At 47.5% G+C, this 18,674-nt stretch overlaps 2 protein-coding genes across 2 annotated transcripts; both read right to left on the bottom strand.

The window, feature by feature from the left end:
- Positions 1-6,620: 6,620 nt before the first annotated feature.
- Positions 6,621-10,261, bottom strand: LOC116407648 (prostasin-like). Its single transcript, XM_031893379.1, has 4 exons — positions 10,152-10,261; positions 8,509-8,780; positions 7,566-7,670; positions 6,621-7,042 (listed from the first exon to the last, which is right to left on the bottom strand). Exons 1-4 carry the CDS (start codon positions 10,259-10,261, stop codon positions 6,672-6,674), a joined length of 858 nt encoding a protein of 285 aa, XP_031749239.1. The 3' UTR covers positions 6,621-6,671.
- A 102-nt stretch (positions 10,262-10,363) lies between these two features.
- LOC116407647 (serine protease 27-like) lies at positions 10,364-17,665 on the bottom strand. The gene is made up of 5 exons (XM_031893378.1): positions 17,632-17,665; positions 12,925-13,132; positions 11,585-11,856; positions 10,929-11,098; positions 10,364-10,447 (listed from the first exon to the last, which is right to left on the bottom strand). Exons 1-5 carry the CDS (start codon positions 17,663-17,665, stop codon positions 10,364-10,366), a joined length of 768 nt encoding a protein of 255 aa, XP_031749238.1.
- Positions 17,666-18,674: the final 1,009 nt, after the last annotated feature.

Genomic DNA, 18,674 nt, shown 5'->3' with positions numbered 1-18,674 from the left:
TGTGGGATAGCAGGTATAGTAGGGAGAGATGGTGCCTATAGTAGCAGTGGGGGATTATAGCCTCTGGGAAGGGACTGGGGCTGTGGGATAGCAGGTATAGTAGGGAGAGATGGTGCCTATAGTAGCAGTGGGGGGATAATAGCCTCTGGGAAGGGACTGGGGCTGTGGGATAGCAGGTATAGTAGGGAGAGATGGTGCCTATAGTAGCAGTGGGATAATAGCCTCTGGGAAGGGACTGGGGCTGTGGGACAGCAGGTATAGTAGGGAGAGATGGTGCCTATAGTAGCAGTGGGGGGATAATAGCCTCTGGGAAGGGACTGGGGCTGTGGGATAGCAGGTATAGTAGGGAGAGATGGTGCCTATAGTAGCAGTGGGATAATAGCCTCTGGGAAGGGACTGGGGCTGTGGGACAGCAGGTATAGTAGGGAGAGATGGTGCCTATAGTAGCAGTGGGGGGATAATAGCCTCTGGGAAGGGACTGGGGCTGTGGGATAGTAGGTATAGTAGGGAGAGATGGTGCCTATAGTAGCAGTGGGATAATAGCCTCTGGGAAGGGACTGGGGCTGTGGGACAGCAGGTATAGTAGGGAGAGATGGTGCCTATAGTAGCAGTGGGGGGATAATAGCCTCTGGGAAGGGACTGGGGCTGTGGGATAGCAGGTATAGTAGGGAGAGATGGTGCCTATAGTAGCAGTGGGGGGATAATAGCCTCTGGGAAGGGACTGGGGCTGTGGGATAGCAGGTATAGTAGGGAGAGATGGTGCCTATAGTAGCAGTGGGGGATAATAGCCTCTGGGAAGGGACTGGGGCTGTGGGATAGCAGGTATAGTAGGGAGAGATGGTGCCTATAGTAGCAGTGGGGGGATAATAGCCTCTGGGAAGGGACTGGGGCTGTGGGATAGCAGGTATAGTAGGGAGAGATGGTGCCTATAGTAGCAGTGGGGGATAATAGCCTCTGGGAAGGGACTGGGGCTGTGGGATAGCAGGTATAGTAGGGAGAGATGGTGCCTATAGTAGCAGTGGGGGGATAATAGCCTCTGGGAAGGGACTGGGGCTGTGGGATAGCAGGTATAGTAGGGAGAGATGGTGCCTATAGTAGCAGTGGGGGATAATAGCCTCTGGGAAGGGACTGGGGCTGTGGGATAGCAGGTATAGTAGGGAGAGATGGTGCCTATAGTAGCAGTGGGGGGATAATAGCCTCTGGGAAGGGACTGGGGGCTGTGGGATAGCAGGTATAGTAGGGAGAGATGGTGCCTATAGTAGCAGTGGGGGGATAATAGCCTCTGGGAAGGGACTGGGGCTGTGGGATAGCAGGTATAGTAGGGAGAGATGGTGCCTATAGTAGCAGTGGGGGGATAATAGCCTCTGGGAAGGGACTGGGGCTGTGGGATAGCAGGTATAGTAGGGAGAGATGGTGCCTATAGTAGCAGTGGGGAGATAATAGCCTCTGGGAAGGGACTGGGGCTGTGGGATAGCAGGTATAGTAGGGAGAGATGGTGCCTATAGTAGCAGTGGGATAATAGCCTCTGGGAAGGGACTGGGGCTGTGGGATAGCAGGTATAGTAGGGAGAGATGGTGCCTATAGTAGCAGTGGGATAATAGCCTCTGGGAAGGGACTGGGGCTGTGGGATAGCAGGTATAGTAGGGAGAGATGGTGCCTATAGTAGCAGTGGGGGGATAATAGCCTCTGGGAAGGGACTGGGCTGTGGGATAGCAGGTATAGTAGGGAGAGATGGTGCCTATAGTAGCAGTGGGATAATAGCCTCTGGGAAGGGACTGGGGCTGTGGGATAGCAGGTATAGTAGGGAGAGATGGTGCCTATAGTAGCAGTGGGGGGATAATAGCCTCTGGGAAGGGACTGTGGCTGTGGGATAGCAGGTATAGTAGGGAGAGATGGTGCCTATAGTAGCAGTGGGGGGATAATAGCCTCTGGGAAGGGACTGGGGCTGTGGGATAGCAGGTATAGTAGGGAGAGATGGTGCCTATAGTAGCAGTGGGGGGATAATAGCCTCTGGGAAGGGACTGGGGCTGTGGGATAGCAGGTATAGTAGGGAGAGATGGTGCCTATAGTAGCAGTGGGGGGATAATAGCCTCTGGGATTTGACTGGGGCTGTGGGATAGCAGGTATAGTAGGGAGAGATAGTACCTATAGTAGCAGTGGGGGGATAATAGCCTCTGGGAAGGGACTGGGGCTGTGGGATAGCAGGTATAGTAGGGAGAGATGGTGCCTATAGTAGCAGTGGGGGGATAATAGCCTCTGGGAAGGGATTGGGGCTGTGGGATAGCAGGTATAGTAGGGAGAGATGGTGCCTATAGTAGCAGTGGGGGGATAATAGCCTCTGGGAAGGGACTGGGGCTGTGGGATAGCAGGTATAGTAGGGAGAGATGGTGCCTATAGTAGCAGTGGGGGGATAATAGCCTCTGGGAAGGGACTGGGGCTGTGGGATAGCAGGTATAGTAGGGAGAGATGGTGCCTATAGTAGCAGTGGGGGGATAATAGCCTCTGGGAAGGGACTGGGGCTGTGGGATAGCAGGTATAGTAGGGAGAGATGGTGCCTATAGTAGCAGTGGGGGGATAATAGCCTCTGGGAAGGGACTGTGGCTGTGGGATAGCAGGTATAGTAGGGAGAGATGGTGCCTATAGTAGCAGTGGGGGGATAATAGCCTCTGGGATTTGACTGGGGCTGTGGGATAGCAGGTATAGTAGGGAGAGATAGTACCTATAGTAGCAGTGGGGGGATAATAGCCTCTGGGAAGGGACTGGGGCTGTGGGATAGCAGGTATAGTAGGGAGAGATGGTGCCTATAGTAGCAGTGGGGGGATAATAGCCTCTGGGAAGGGATTGGGGCTGTGGGATAGCAGGTATAGTAGGGAGAGATGGTGCCTATAGTAGCAGTGGGGATAATAGCCTCTGGGAAGGGACTGGGGCTGTGGGATAGCAGGTATAGTAGGGAGAGATGGTGCCTATAGTAGCAGTGGGGGGATAATAGCCTCTGGGAAGGGACTGGGGCTGTGGGATAGCAGGTATAGTAGGGAGAGATGGTGCCTATAGTAGCAGTGGGGGGATAATAGCCTCTGGGAAGGGACTGGGGCTGTGGGATAGCAGGTATAGTAGGGAGAGATGGTGCCTATAGTAGCAGTGGGGGGATAATAGCCTCTGGGAAGGGACTGGGGCTGTGGGATAGCAGGTATAGTAGGGAGAGATGGTGCCTATAGTAGCAGTGTGGGGATAATAGCCTCTGGGAAGGGACTGGGGCTGTGGGATAGCAGGTATAGTAGGGAGAGATGGTGCCTATAGTAGCAGTGGGGGGATAATAGCCTCTGGGATTTGACTGGGGCTGTGGGATAGCAGGTATAGTAGGGAGAGATAGTACCTATAGTAGCAGTGGGGGGATAATAGCCTCTGGGAAGGGACTGGGGCTGTGGGATAGCAGGTATAGTAGGGAGAGATGGTGCCTATAGTAGCAGTGGGGGGATAATAGCCTCTGGGAAGGGATTGGGGCTGTGGGATAGCAGGTATAGTAGGGAGAGATGGTGCCTATAGTAGCAGTGGGGGATAATAGCCTCTGGGAAGGGACTGGGGCTGTGGGATAGCAGGTATAGTAGGGAGAGATGGTGCCTATAGTAGCAGTGGGGGGATAATAGCCTCTGGGAAGGGACTGGGGCTGTGGGATAGCAGGTATAGTAGGGAGAGATGGTGCCTATAGTAGCAGTGGGATAATAGCCTCTGGGAAGGGACTGTGGCTGTGGGATAGCAGGTATAGTAGGGAGAGATGGTGCCTATAGTAGCAGTGGGATAATAGCCTCTGGGAAGGGACTGTGGCTGTGGGATAGCAGGTATAGTAGGGAGAGATGGTGCCTATAGTAGCAGTGGGGGGATAATAGCCTCTGGGAAGGGACTGGGGCTGTGGGATAGCAGGTATAGTAGGGAGAGATGGTGCCTATAGTAGCAGTGTGGGGATAATAGCCTCTGGGAAGGACTGGGGCTGTGGGATAGCAGGTATAGTAGGGAGAGATGGTGCCTATAGTAGCAGTGGGGGGATAATAGCCTCTGGGAAGGGACTGGGGCTGTGGGATAGCAGGTATAGTAGGGAGAGATGGTGCCTATAGTAGCAGTGGGGGGATAATAGCCTCTGGGAAGGGACAGGGGCTGTGGGATAGCAGGTATAGTAGGAGAGATGGTGCCTATAGTAGCAGTGGGGGATAATAGCCTCTGGGAAGGGACTGGGGCTGTGGGATAGCAGGTATAGTAGGGAGAGATGGTGCCTATAGTAGCAGTGGGGGGATAATAGCCTCTGGGAAGGGACTGGGGCTGTGGGATAGCAGGTATAGTAGGGAGAGATGGTGCCTATAGTAGCAGTGGGGGATAATAGCCTCTGGGAAGGGACTGGGGCTGTGGGATAGCAGGTATGAGTAGGGAGAGATGGTGCCTATAGTAGCAGTGGGGGGATAATAGCCTCTGGGAAGGGACTGGGGCTGTGGGATAGCAGGTATAGTAGGGAGAGATGGTGCCTATAGTAGCAGTGGGGGGATAATAGCCTCTGGGAAGGGACTGGGGCTGTGGATAGCAGGTATAGTAGGGAGAGATGGTGCCTATAGTAGCAGTGGGGGATAATAGCCTCTGGGAAGGGACTGGGGCTGTGGGATAGCAGGTATAGTAGGGAGAGATGGTGCCTATAGTAGCAGTGGGGGGGATAATAGCCTCTGGGAAGGGGACTGGGGCTGTGGGATAGCAGGTATAGTAGGGAGAGATGGTGCCTATAGTAGCAGTGGGGGGGATAATAGCCTCTGGGAAGGGACTGGGGCTGTGGGATAGCAGGTATAGTAGGGAGAGATGGTGCCTATAGTAGCAGTGGGGGGATAATAGCCTCTGGGAAGGGACTGGGGCTGTGGGATAGCAGGTATAGTAGGGAGAGATGGTGCCTATAGTAGCAGTGGGGGGATAATAGCCGCTGGGAAGGGACTGGGGCTGTGGATAGCAGGTATAGTAGGGAGAGATGGTGCCTATAGTAGCAGTGGGGGGGATAATAGCCTCTGGGAAGGGACTGGGGCTGGGGTATAGCAGGTATAGTAGGGAGAGATGGTGCCTATAGTAGCAGTGGGGGGATAATAGCCTCTGGGAAGGGACTGGGGCTGTGGGATAGCAGGTATAGTAGGGAGAGATGGTGCCTATAGTAGCAGTGGGGGGATAATAGCCTCTGGGAAGGGACTGGGGCTGTGGGATAGCAGGTATAGTAGGGAGAGATGGTGCCTATAGTAGCAGTGGGGGGATAATAGCCTCTGGGAAGGGACTGGGGCTGGGGTATAGCAGGTATAGTAGGGAGAGATGGTGCCTATAGTAGCAGTGGGGGGATAATAGCCTCTGGGAAGGGACAGGGGCTGTGGGATAGCAGGTATAGTAGGGAGAGATGGTGCCTATAGTAGCAGTGGGGGATAATAGCCTCTGGGAAGGGACTGGGGCTGTGGGATAGCAGGTATAGTAGGGAGAGATGGTGCCTATAGTAGCAGTGGGGGGATAATAGCCTCTGGGAAGGGACTGGGGCTGTGGGATAGCAGGTATAGTAGGGAGAGATGGTGCCTATAGTAGCAGTGGGGGGATAATAGCCTCTGGGAAGGGACTGGGGCTGTGGGATAGCAGGTATAGTAGGGAGAGATGGTGCCTATAGTAGCAGTGGGGGGATAATAGCCTCTGGGAAGGGACTGGGGCTGTGGGATAGCAGGTATAGTAGGGAGAGATGGTGCCTATAGTAGCAGTGGGGGGATAATAGCCTCTGGGAAGGGACTGGGGCTGTGGGATAGCAGGTATAGTAGGGAGAGATGGTGCCTATAGTAGCAGTGGGATAATAGCCTCTGGGAAGGGACTGGGGCTGTGGGACAGCAGGTATAGTAGGGAGAGATGGTGCCTATAGTAGCAGTGGGGGGATAATAGCCTCTGGGAAGGGACTGGGGCTGTGGGATAGCAGGTATAGTAGGGAGAGATGGTGCCTATAGTAGCAGTGGGGGGATAATAGCCTCTGGGAAGGGACTGGGGTTGTGGGATAACAGGTATAGTAGGGAGAGATGGTGCCTATAGTAGCAGTGGGGGGATAATAGCCTCTGGGAAGGGACTGGGGCTGTGGGATAGCAGGTATAGTAGGGAGAGATGGTGCCTATAGTAGCAGTGGGGGGATAATAGCCTCTGGGAAGGGACTGGGGCTGTGGGATAGCAGGTATAGTAGGGAGAGATGGTGCCTATAGTAGCAGTGGGGGGATAATAGCCTCTGGGAAGGGACTGGGGCTGTGGGATAGCAGGTATAGTAGGGAGAGATGGTGCCTATAGTAGCAGTGGGGGGATAATAGCCTCTGGAAGGGACTGGGGCTGTGGGATAGCAGGTATAGTAGGGAGAGATGGTGCCTATAGTAGCAGTGGGGGGATAATAGCCTCTGGGAAGGGACTGGGGCTGTGGGATAGCAGGTATAGTAGGGAGAGATGGTGCCTATAGTAGCAGTGGGGGGATAATAGCCTCTGGGAAGGGACTGGGGCTGTGGGATAGCAGGTATAGTAGGGAGAGATGGTGGCTATAGTAGCAGTGGGGGGATAATAGCCTCTGGAAAGGGACTGGGGCTGTGGGATAGAAGGTATAGTAGGGAGAGATGGTGCCAGTGGGGATAATAGCCTCTACTAGATGTAGTTTAGTCCTTAGCCATCGCTATGAGCCAGATGCAGAGCAGGAAGCAGGCACTTGGCAGGAAGGCAGATTTACTCAAGTAAGCAGAGGAAGATATGGTTGTCCTCTGTGTGGTGGTGGCGGCGGTTGTGGAGCAGTGTTCGTCTACGTTGATTGTATTTTCCGTTGCATTGTATGAGGAGAGCCATGACTTGTAGGCCGGCACCAGGGTATAAACTCCAGGTTGGTTTTTATAAGCACATCCAATTCCCCAACTCACAATGCCAATTTGATACCAGACTCCCCGTAATTTACAGACAAGGGGCCCCCCCTGAGTCTCCCTGGAAGACAAAAAGGGGCATTTATTGCAGAGAGCTGCTGCCAGATGAGGAATTCCTGGTCATAGAAACAGAAATAAAATACAATAACCGAAATTTGAAACTCAGGAGTTTCTCTACTCAGGTCTTCCACAGGGTTTGAGGGAGTTTAATTGGAGTTGGGAGCATTAAGCACAGTTTCCCAGCACTGAACAAGTCTGTCCCTTTATCCCCATGTCTGATTCCTGTGCCATATAATGACGGGAAAATGACATCATTATCTCTATATGTAAGGTACCAGCAAGGGGCCTGACACAGTGCTGGGAATCAGCATTCTCATTGGTCACTTCTCTTGCATCTATAATTAAGTTTTTTGTCTATAGAATTCTCATTGGTGAATTTTCTTCCATCTATAATTATGTTTTTTGGCAACTTCTATAGCAAAACTAGGGGGCGCAGTGGGGCAGTGTTATAGTTGGGTTTACATCCCCTTTAAGAATGCTGATGAAATATTGGAGCAGAAGACATCAGACCTACCTTACAGGAGTCTTTTCCCCCATCGGAATATCCAGAACAGATCTGGTCTGACGGAATTATCTCACTACTGGCACTGACCGGGGAGTCAATGTGGTACATTTGGTCACATCTTGTCCTGTTAATGAGTGGGGTCATCACTTCTTGCAGGGTCTTAGGATATGGTAGATTCACTGAAGAGAAACGAGAAATCTAAGCATGAAGCACAGTTTCCCAGCACTGAACAAGTCTGTCCCTTTATCCCCATGTCTGATTCCTGTGCCATATAATGACGGGAAAATGCCATCATTATCTCTATATGTAAGGTACCAGCAAGGGGCCTGACACAGGGAATCAGCATTCTCATTGGTCACTTCTCTTGCATCTATAATGAGGTTGTTATCAGTAGAATTTTCATTGGTAAATTGTCTTGCATCTGAATGACACCGGGGGAAGAAGATACTTTAAAGGAGACATATTGGATAAATGGGAAAACCCTAACCCTGTAGGCAATTATGAATAATATCCGGTGCTGGTTTCCCTTTGGGCTAAACATTAACCCTATCTGTAACAATGGCCCCTTTATTGGAGCTCCCTATAGATCCTCTCAGGTCCCTGTCTGGGTTTCAAATGAGGGGTGGGCGTGTCCTAACGGTCCCTGCCAGAAGCACAGTAGGAGGGGGAGTAGCCAATCACAGCCCTGCAGTCACACAAGCACAGGCGGGCTTCAGTTCCCTATCAGGTCATCCTAGCTGCTGATTGGTTCCTATCCTACAGTGCAGGGTACGGAGGGCTGCCGGCTCCCCAGCTCATCCAGAGAATTCAGCCAGCAGGAAGTGGCACAGATGGGCGGGGCTAGTGGGGTTTGGGGGGAATCTCTCAATAAATCAGTCTGAAACACAACTTTAAGCACAATCCTTCTATATCTAGAGGAGTATAATTCCCTGGTACATTCTTAATTTTTATAGGATATGTCTCCTTTAAAGTGGTTTGTCACAAAATAGGAGGTCACTTATTGGCTTACACACTCACCATATAAGGAAATTGTGCCCCATCCAGTTACCCAGCATTCCATGCCGTCAGGAAAGCAGTTAGATGTTGAAGGCAGGCAGACAGGTAGGATGTACGGGGTGTAGGTGATGGGGCTCGTTAGTCTGATTAAGGCAATGTCTCCATAATGAGGTGAACTGTCAAACTGGGGGTTCACAATGATTCTATCCACCGTGTATGTGATCTCATTGGGGCTTGTCTCAGCCAACCGGTAGGCGCCCAGCCGAACCTCAAAGTCTGATGGGGACTGGGAACTGTAGAAAAATAAAGTTCAGTGTGGATCATCCAATGAAGCCCAATCCAGTACAAGGAAACCAAATAATGTAATTTATGTTATTCCACAAGGTGCCACATTGTCCTGTTTCACTGATGTAGAAGAAAAGAAGAACATTTATTCTTCAGCTATAGGAGCTTCTTTATCCCTACATTTAAAAAATTCTGCCTAACCCACAATGCTCTGTGTCCAATATACTTGTATGGGGATACAACACGATAAATAGGAAATAATATTAGAAATAATAATACATTTCTTACAGCTAAGTTACTTTTTAGCATGATATAGAGAGTCACATTCTGAGACAGTTTGCAATTGGTCTTCATTTTGTATTATTTGTAGTTTTTTTTAGTTATTTTAGTTTTTGTTGCTCTCCTGTTTAGAGTTTTAGCAGCTATATGGTTGCTAGGGTCCAAATTACCTTAGCAACCAAGGAGTGGTTTGAATGAATAGGAGAGGCCTGAATACAAAAATAATTTATGAGAATTAACAATAAAACTGTAGCCTCGCGTAACAATAGTTTTCTGGATGCCGGGGTCAGTGACCCCCAATTTAAAGCTGGACATAGGTAGAAGAAGACAGCAAATAACTGAAAAACTATAACAAACAAATTATAAAGACCAACAGAAAAGTTGCATAGAATGAGCCGTTATATAAGCTACTAAAAATTAACTTGAAGGTAAACCCTCCCTTTAAAACTCCATTGAGGAAAAGAGACACTTACCGTCGAAAGCAGTGGGCGGCAGTCAGAATCCACTGAGTGCCAATCACAGACCCCCCGCAGATGTGGGACCCTCTGTAGCGCAGACTGACCTGCCAGGGCCACGCCCCCTCTCTGGCATCAGTACCGCCCACTATCCTACTTGAGACCAATGGGGAACCACAAGCCGGTGGCGCAGGAGTTGTACTTAGAATTGTGGGGGAGACAAAGGCTGGGGGAGAGAAACGTCGGGGTTACAGAGTTTAGCAGCAAAAATATCATCCATAGGCCCAACAGAACCTGCTGCCTAACCACTTAGTCTGATATATATTTATATAAACCCTGCTGCACAGCGCGGCTCAACCAAACGTTACTCAGCTGTTGCTGGACTACAAATCCCAGAATAATGTAACATATAATGAAGGGTGAGGCATGCTGGGAGCTGTAGTCCAGCAACATCAGGGCTGTATTCTTAAAGCAATATTGCACAATAAAACTTTTTTTTTAATCTTATGTTTCTGGTAGTAACAGAATGGCTGCAATCATAAGAAGCCCCAGCTGTTACAGTATTTACTAGATGTAGCTTAGTCCTTAGCCATCGCTATGAGCCTGATACAGAGCAGGAAGCACCGGGCAGGAAGGCAGATTTACTTGAGGAAGATCCAGAAGATGCGGTTGCCCCCTGGGTGGTTGCTGCTGTTGTGGTGCCTGGATTGTCTACGTTGATTGTATTTTCTGTTGCATTGTATGAGGAGAGCCATGACTGGTAGGCCGGCACCAGGGTATAAACGCCGGGTCGGTTGGGAAGGGCACATCCAACTCCCCAACTCACAATGCCGATTTGATACCAGACTCCCTGTATTTTACAGACAAGGGCCCCCCCCGAGTCTCCCTGGAAGACAGAAAGGGGCATTTATTGCAGAGATCTGCTGCCAGAGGAGGAATTTCTGGTCATAGAAACAGAAACAGAAATAAAATACAATATCAGACATTTGAAACCCAGGAGTTGCCATACTCAGGTCTTCCACAGGGTTAAAGGGAATGTCAACCCCACTGCACTGCAATTGGAGTTGGGAGCATTAAGCACAGTTTCCCAGCACTGAACAAGTCTGTCCCTTTATCCCCATGTCTGATTCCTGTGCCATATAATGAGGGGAAAATGACATAATTATCTCTATATGTAAGGTACCAGCAAGGGGCCTGACACAGTGCTGGGAATCAGCATTCTCATTGGTCACTTCTCTTGCATTTATAATGAAGTTTTTTGTCTATAGAATTCTCATTGGTGAATTTTCTTCCATCTATAATTATGTTTTTTGGCAACTTCTATAGCAAAACTAGGAGGCGCAGTGGGACAGTGTTATAGTTGGGTTTACAACCCCTTTAAGAATGCTGATGAAATGATGGAGCAGAAGACATCAGACCTACCTTACAGGAGTCTTTTCCCCCATCGGAATATCCAGAACAAATCTGGTCTGACGGAATTATCTCACTACTGGCACTGACCGGGGAGTCAATGTGGTACATTTGGTCACATCTTGTCCTGTTAATGAGTGGGGTCATCACTTCTTGTAGGGTCTTAGGATATGGTAGATTCACTGAAGAGAAACAAGAAATCTAAGCATGAAGCACAGTTTCCCAGCACTGAACAAGTCTGTCCCTTTATCCCCATGTCTGATTCCTGTGCCATATAATGACGGGAAAATGACATCATTATCTCTATATGTAAGGTACCAGCAAGGGGCCTGACACAGTGCTGGGAATCAGCATTCTCATTGGTCACTTCTCTTGCATCTATAATTAAGTTTCCACCACTGAACAAGTCTGTCCCTTTATCCCCATGTCTGATTCCTGTGCCATATAATGACGGGAAAATGACATCATTATCTCTATATGTAAGGTACCAGCAAGGGGCCTGACACAGTGCTGGGAATCAGCATTCTCATTGGTTACTGCTCTTGCATTTATAATGAGGTTGTTATCAGTAGAATTCTCATTGGTAAATTGCCTTGCATCTTACGCTGAGGGAAGATACTGGTGGTTTGTCACAAAATAGGAGGTCACTTATTGGCTTAGACACTCACCATATAAGGAAATTGTTCCCCATCCAGTTACCCAGCATTCCATGCCGTCAGTAAAGCTGTTAGATGTTGAAGGCAGGCAGACAGGTAGGATGTACTTGGTGTAGGTGATGGGGCTCGTTAGTCTGATTAAGGCAATGTCGCCAAATAGAGTTGAGCTGTTATACTGGGGGTTCACAATAATTCTATCCACCGTGTATGTGATCTCATTGGGGCTTGTCTGAGCCAACCGGTAGGCGCCCAGCCGAACTTTATAGTTTGATGGGGACTGGGACCTGTAGAAAGAAAACATTCAGCATGGATCATTCAATGAAGCACTATCCTGTCCAAGGAAGCCAACTAATATATCATTTATAATTTATGTTACTCCACAAGCTGCCCCATTCTCTTATGTCATTGATGGTGGCTCCACCCACTTTTTCTAACTTTGAACCACAAATACCCAGTGACTAACTTTGCAAAGGAGAAGGAAAGGCTAATAAAGAGTTAATCCCACGCTGCAGGCATACCTTCAGTTCTCTCAATAGTGCCCTTAAGTCTCCCCATATTTCTCCCGTTCAGATGATCAGAATCCTCATAGGAAAAAAAATTGCTGAGCTGTGTAAAGAAAGTTCCCATAATGCCTCGCTCCCGCACCGAGACCAAGACCCCTCCCTAGGGGAGGGAGTTCGTAGCATTCTTGAGGGAGGGAGGGAGGAGCAGGAGAGGGGAGAGAGGAGAGAGCTGCACAGACTCTGGCTCCGGAATTAGAGAAACAAGGAAGGAGACAAGAAATCCTGTTTCTTTTGATAGAGGACTCAGTGCTGCGTTTCTGTGAGTGCTTATGGCTGTATTGACATAGACCTTTCTGATAAAGCTTACTGAGTTTTTACCTTTCCTTCTCCATTAACAAACTTGAAATTAATACTCAATTAATGGCATCAGTTTAAATATAAACCAGTGAAATTTAATGGGCGGGAGCTGATTGGCTTTTGGGCATCCAAAAAATACAATATTTTCATTCAGGCTGACCCCATGACTATGTGAGTCAAGTTTGAGGAGTGCAGCCTCAAATCTGTAAGATTGGCAGCAGTTTAAAATGGGTGAAATTTGATTGGCTGTTGTTGGCTCCTCCCACATTGTGTCACCCAACAAATGTTGCCCGGGGGGGGGGGCAAGATGGCTTAGGAAAGCACAAGCAACCTGCTCTGCTATAGGGTGAAGAAGTGTGGAGAGTTTGGGTGTTGTACCCCTAAAACTGTTGGAGGAGTAGCATTTAGAAAATGGGGGCGCTAAGAAGAAGCAGAAGAATAAGGTTTTTTAACCCAACATAATAATATGAGAAATAATAATACATTTCTTACTTTCCAAAGCAGTGGGCGGCAGTCAGAATCCACTGAGTGCCAATCACGGACCCCCCACAGATGTGGAACCCTCTGTAGCGCAGACTGACCTGCCAGGGCCACGCCCCCTCTCTGGCATCAGTACCGCCCACTATTCTACTTGAGACCAATGGGGAACCACAAGACGGAGGCGCAGGAGTTGTACTTACAATTGTGGAGGAGACAAAGGCTGGGGGAGAGAAACGTCGGGGTTACAGAGTTTAGCAGCAAAAATATCATCCATAGGCCCAACAGAACCTGCTGTCTAACCACTTAGTCTGATATATATTTATATAAACCCTGCGGCACAGCGCGGCTCAACCAAACGTTACTCACACAGTGTATGGCCACCCTTAGAGACATTTATTTTTGTAGTCGTGACAAGTAGCTGCTACTAGTAGCTCTGTGTGTCTTCATCAGGGCCGCCATCAGAAATCACAGGGCCCCTTACAACAAAATTTTCATGATGCTGTCCCACTGCCCCCCCCCCACCCTGTTTTGCTATAGAAGTTGGCGAAAAACTTAATTGCACCTCAACCTGGATACCCCGGGGGCAGAAGTGCTCCATACATGGGCAGTGAGTGGCAGGTTCTTCCCAGGCATAGTAACTGTTCTTCCTGGTCTTGTTGGGGCTGTCTATTGCCTGTCTAACTAATAAGAACCGATTTATTCCTATTCACACAAAAAAATATATAGAGTGATATTCTGAGACAATTTGCAATTGGTCTTCATTTTGTATTATTTGTAGTTTTTTTTTAGTTATTTCACTTTTTGTTTAACAGCTTTTCTGTTTGGCGTTTTAGCAGCTATCAGGTTGCTAGGGTCCAAATTACCTTAGCAACCAGGGAGTGCTTTGAATGAGAGGCTGGTATATTATTAAGAGCGGAGCAGAATAGAGAAACAAGTCATGAAAAGTAACAATAACAATAAAACTGGAGCCTCACAGAGCAAAAGTTTCTTGGCTGCCGGGGTCAGCGACCCCCATTTAGAAGTCAGAAAAATGTAGAAGATGAAAGAAAATAATGTAAAATCTATAAGAAATAAATAAAGAAGGGATTAAATTAAAGGGATTAAAATTAGAATTAAAATTGGCCATTCTACAACATACAAGTTACCGTGAAGGTGAACCGCCCCTTTAAGAAAAATATTATAAAAAAAAAAACTTATCAGCTTCCTTTTATCTATGATAAGTCTTGGCACAAAATCACACTCATAGAAATAAAAATCGCGATCAAATCTGCTCCGCCGACCGAGTTTCGGTATTTGGTGTATTCAGGTGGAAAAACATGATCAGCTGGTTTAACCGGTTACACTTAAACTGGTTTGACTTATTATCAGCCTTATTGATAATTCTTGGTACTGAGCATGGATCTAGTGTAAGGGGTTCAAATATTCATTTGTGTTATGTCAGGTTTTGACACTTGGACAGTAGTTAAATAATACCAACGCTTTAAAGGGGATATAAACCCTGCTGCACAGCGCGGCTCAACCAAACGTTACTCAGTTGTTGCTGGACTACAAATCCCAGAATAATGTAACATATAATGAAGGGTGATGCATGCTGGGAGCTGTAGTCCAGCAACATCAGGGTTGTATTCTTAAAGCAATATTGCCCAATAAAACTTTCCCAGCTCTCTAGGGCCCGCATTGGCAGCATTGAAATGCAAAAGAATCCTCCAATGAGAATCCCAGCTGATCTGTATAAATCTGGCTCCCTGTTCTCTGTTCCTGCAATTGGAGTTGGGAGCATTAAGCACAGTTTCCCAGCACTGAACAAGTCTGTCCCTTTATCCCCATGTCTGATTCCTGTGCCATATAATGACGGGGAAATGACATCATTATCTCTATATGTAATGGATATATAAGGATGGATGTTTTCTTGAAAAAGCATAAGATCTACGGATATTGTGATACTAAAATGAACAATTAGTCTATGTGAGTGTATGGATAGGTTGGTGTGTGTAGGGTTCATTTTAAAGGGTTGGACTTGGTGAACGTTGGTCTTTTTTTTAACCCATATTATTTAACTACTGTCAATTGTCAAAACCTGACATAACACAAATGAATATTTGTATATTTTATTAGTCTTAACAATGTTGATTGTACATTAAACAGTAATTAAATGAATTTCAGCTAAAATAGGGGGGGCTGGAGTTTTCCAGCTTGCAGCTATTGAAATCCGGGGTAGCTGTTGAAACATGACTGATTAATGTTTGATATGGTTTGCTGGTTTTTGGGAATGGTTTACCTAGCAGAATCGGTGCAGGGTTCCGTAATACCTGGCTCAGTAGTCCAGAGTAGTGATGAGCGAATCTGTTCCGTTTCGCTTCGCCGAAAAAGTCGCAAATCTTTCAAAAGATCCGCAAAACGGCGAAAAATTCGCGAAACAGCGAAAATGTTGTGCGACAAAAAAAAATTGTCGCCTGCGGCTATTATGTTGTCACCCGTGGCTATTATTTTGTCGTGCAGCTATTATTTTGTCGCCCGCGGCTATTATTTCGGCGCCTGTGGCTATTATTTTGTCGTGCAGCTATTATTTTGTCGCCTGCGGCTATTATTTTGTCGCCCGTGGCTATTATTTTGTCGTGCAGCTATTATTTTGTCGCCCGCGGCTATTATTTCGGCGCCCGTGGCTATTATTTTGTCGTGCAGCTATTATTTTGTCGCCCGTGGCTATTATTTTGTCGCCCGCGGCTATTATTTTGTCGCCCGTGGCTATTATTTTGTCGTGCAGCTATTATTTTGTCGCCCGCGGCTATTATTTCGGCACCCGCGGCTATTATTTCGTCGTGCAGCTATTCTTTTGACGCCTGCGACTATTCTTTTTTGACGCCGGCGACAATTTTTGGACGTCCGGCGAATTTTTCCATGGCAAATTTTTTCATCCGTTTTGCGAATCCATGCCTGGCGAAACATTTCGCCCATCACTAGTCCAGAGATTTCTGACCATAGTGGAGATATCATTGGGCAGGACCAGAAAATATGCGGGAGGGTACCAATCTCCCCACAATTCCTCCAACATAATGGAGAATGGGTGGGGAACAAACTATGCAGTTTGGCTGGGGTATGGTACCAAAGCATAAGAATCTTATAAATGTGTTCTTTCTGTCTTGAGCAGGTTATTATTCTTTTTGCATTTCCCCAAAAAAGGGACCAATCTTCCCCCCGATAGGGGTTGAGGGAGATAGGAGGCCCTTTTTAGCAATTGACTCAAATGAGGTGAGAGTAGTTAATTTAGCCTTGTCACTGTAGGGTTTGGCAGACTGTCGCAATTGAAGATATTCGTGGAGTTTTAAAGCATTCTGATTAGATTTTTACTTAAGTTCTTCATATGTTCTGACCTCTTTGGTAAAGGGGTTTAGTAAATCAGCTAGGTTCTGAATTCCAGAGTCTAACCATTTACTAATGAAGTTAGAGTGCATCCCAGGCTGAAATCTGGGTTGCATAAGAGCAGTGATCCCCAACCAGTGGCTCAGGGACATGTTGCTCCCCAACCCCTTGGATGTTGCTCTCAGTGCCCCCAAACCAGGGAGTTATTTTTGAATTCCTGACTTGGGGGCAAGTTTTGGTTGAATAAAAACAAGATTTCCTACCAAATAAAGCCCCTGTAAGCTGATAGGGTGCATAGAGGCTGCCTAATAGCCAATCACAGCCCTTATTTGGCTCCTCCATGAACTTTTATGGTGCTTGTGTTGCTCCCCAAGTCTTTTTACATTTGACTGTGGCGAGGATAGAAGAGTAGCCTTTTCCATTGTACAGTGGGGGATTGCCCAGAGGAAATGGTTTAGGTGACCTGTTTTCAGTTGGGCATTCTCAATGTGTCCCCATATTGCACTGGATAGTCTTTTTGTCCATGCCAACAATTGTCTAACGTGGGCAGCTTCGTAGTATCTGCTAAATGATGGGACTCAAAGTGTTTTTAGGGATTCAGTGTCTACGATGGCCCCATAGAAAGTCATGACATAAGAGTTTGTAAGAGTTTGAGAGTTTTGGAGGGAACCGGTATGGGAAGGGTCTCAAAAAGATATAGGAATTTCGGTAAAATAGTCATTTTTATAGCGGAAATTCTGCCAAACCAGGATAGAGAGTATTTGGACCATTTCTGCAGTAGAGATTTAACCTGTTGTATTAAGGGGGTAAAGTTATGACTAAATAGGTGTGTGTATGTTGGCGTAATATGTGTCCCCAGGTAAGAGATCAATGCTGTTTGCCACTTGTAGTGGAAGGAAGTCTGTAAGTGTTGCAATTGATGTTGCAAGATATTTAATGGTAATGCTTGTGTCTTGCTGACTTTGTAGTTGGAAAGCTTGCTATAAGTGTCCAATATCTTATGTAGGTTTGGAAGAGAGATCAGTGGATTTGTCAGTGTCAGCAAGACATCGTCTGCAATGAGAGAAATTTTGTCGTTTGTGTTTTGGAGGTTAACCCTCCAAGCAAGGGGTTCTATGCTTAATGCATATAGAAGGGGGGCAAATGAATATTTTAACACTAGATCCTGGCTCAGTCCCAAGAATTATCAATAAGACTGGAAATAACTCAAACCAGGTTAAGTGTCTGATTCCTGTGCCATATAATGAAGGGAAAAATGATATAATTATCTCTGCCCGAGTCCGTGTTGTCAAAACTGAACTATTGTCCCCAACATGGACCTTTAAACACATAATCCGGGCCCAGTATATTCCTACTTACCCAGCAGGAGCAGAAAGGTCTCAGTGAGCTCCATGTTTGTCACTGTCTTCCTGTGTCACTAATGTCAGTAGGAGAGATGGAGCAACACATGGGCGCTCAGCCTTTATGGATTTAATATCTCACTCACTCCCCTTTATATATATATATATATTGGGGACCTTGTTGTGTCCTATTGTGTGACAGGTTGCATCCAGATATAATCAAATCGTAAAGATGCCAATAGCCCTTTTTGATTTATATCGGAATGGAAATAAAAGAAAACCTGTCTGTGCAGATTTTTATTCTACCGTGGCTATAAACCTTACAGTGTGTACAAAGGTATCTGAGCCTTACACTATGGTATGTGTGGCACAGTAGGGTCGGAATTGCCATAGTATAGTAGGGAGAGATGGTGCCTATAGTAGCAGTGGGGGGATAATAGCCTCTGGGAAGGGACTGGGGCTGTGGGATAGCAGGTATAGTAGGGAGAGATGGTGCCTATAGTAGCAGTGGGGGGATAATAGCCTCTGGGAAGGGACTGGGGCTGTGGGATAGCAGGTATAGTAGGGAGAGATGGTGCCTATAGTAGCAGTGGGATAATAGCCTCTGGGAAGGGACTGGGGCTGTGGGATAGCAGGTACAGTAGGGAGAGATGGTGCCTATAGTAGCAGTGGGATAATAGCCTCTGGGAAGGGACTGGGGCTGTGGGATAGCAGGTATAGTAGGGAGAGATGGTGCCTATAGTAGCAGTGGGGGGATAATAGCCTCTGGGAAGGGACTGGGGCTGTGGGATAGCAGGTATAGTAGGGAGAGATGGTGCCTATAGTAGCAGTGGGATAATAGCCTCTGGGAAGGGACTGGGGCTGTGGGATAGCAGGTATAGTAGGGAGAGATGGTGCCTATAGTAGCAGTGGGGGGGATAATAGCCTCTGGGAAGGGACTGGGGCTGTGGGATAGCAGGTATAGTAGGGAGAGATGGTGCCTATAGTAGCAGTGGGGGGATAATAGCCTCTGGGAAGGGACTGGGGCTGTGGGATAGCAGGTATAGTAGGGAGAGATGGTGC

Source organism: Xenopus tropicalis, chromosome 9 (assembly GCF_000004195.4).
Source record: "Xenopus tropicalis strain Nigerian chromosome 9, UCB_Xtro_10.0, whole genome shotgun sequence".
Classification (NCBI taxonomy): Eukaryota; Metazoa; Chordata; class Amphibia; order Anura; family Pipidae; genus Xenopus; species Xenopus tropicalis.
The sequence above is the reverse complement of the archived record's forward strand: the minus strand, read 5'-3'. Positions and strand labels throughout refer to the sequence as shown.

What these genes read in the sequence shown, in the direction of transcription:
- LOC116407648 (XM_031893379.1), bottom strand. Translation starts at nt 10,261, where the DNA reads ATGGCTCTCCTCATACAATGCAACAGAAAATACAATCAACGTAGACAA. An exon ending in GGGCACAATTTCCTTATATG is followed by an intron (nt 7,671 to 8,508) that starts GTGAGTGTGTAA and finishes GTTTCTCTTCAG; the next exon opens with TGAATCTACCATATCCTAAG. An exon ending in CTCCCCGGTCAGTGCCAGTA is followed by an intron (nt 7,043 to 7,565) that starts GTGAGATAATTC and finishes TTCTATGACCAG; the next exon opens with GAATTCCTCATCTGGCAGCA.
- LOC116407647 (XM_031893378.1), bottom strand. Translation starts at nt 17,665, where the DNA reads ATGGAGCTCACTGAGACCTTTCTGCTCCTGCTGG. An exon ending in GCCGCCCACTGCTTTGGAAA is followed by an intron (nt 11,857 to 12,924) that starts GTAAGAAATGTA and finishes TTCTTTCTACAG; the next exon opens with GTCCCAGTCCCCATCAAACT. An exon ending in GGGAACAATTTCCTTATATG is followed by an intron (nt 11,099 to 11,584) that starts GTGAGTGTCTAA and finishes GTTTCTCTTCAG; the next exon opens with TGAATCTACCATATCCTAAG.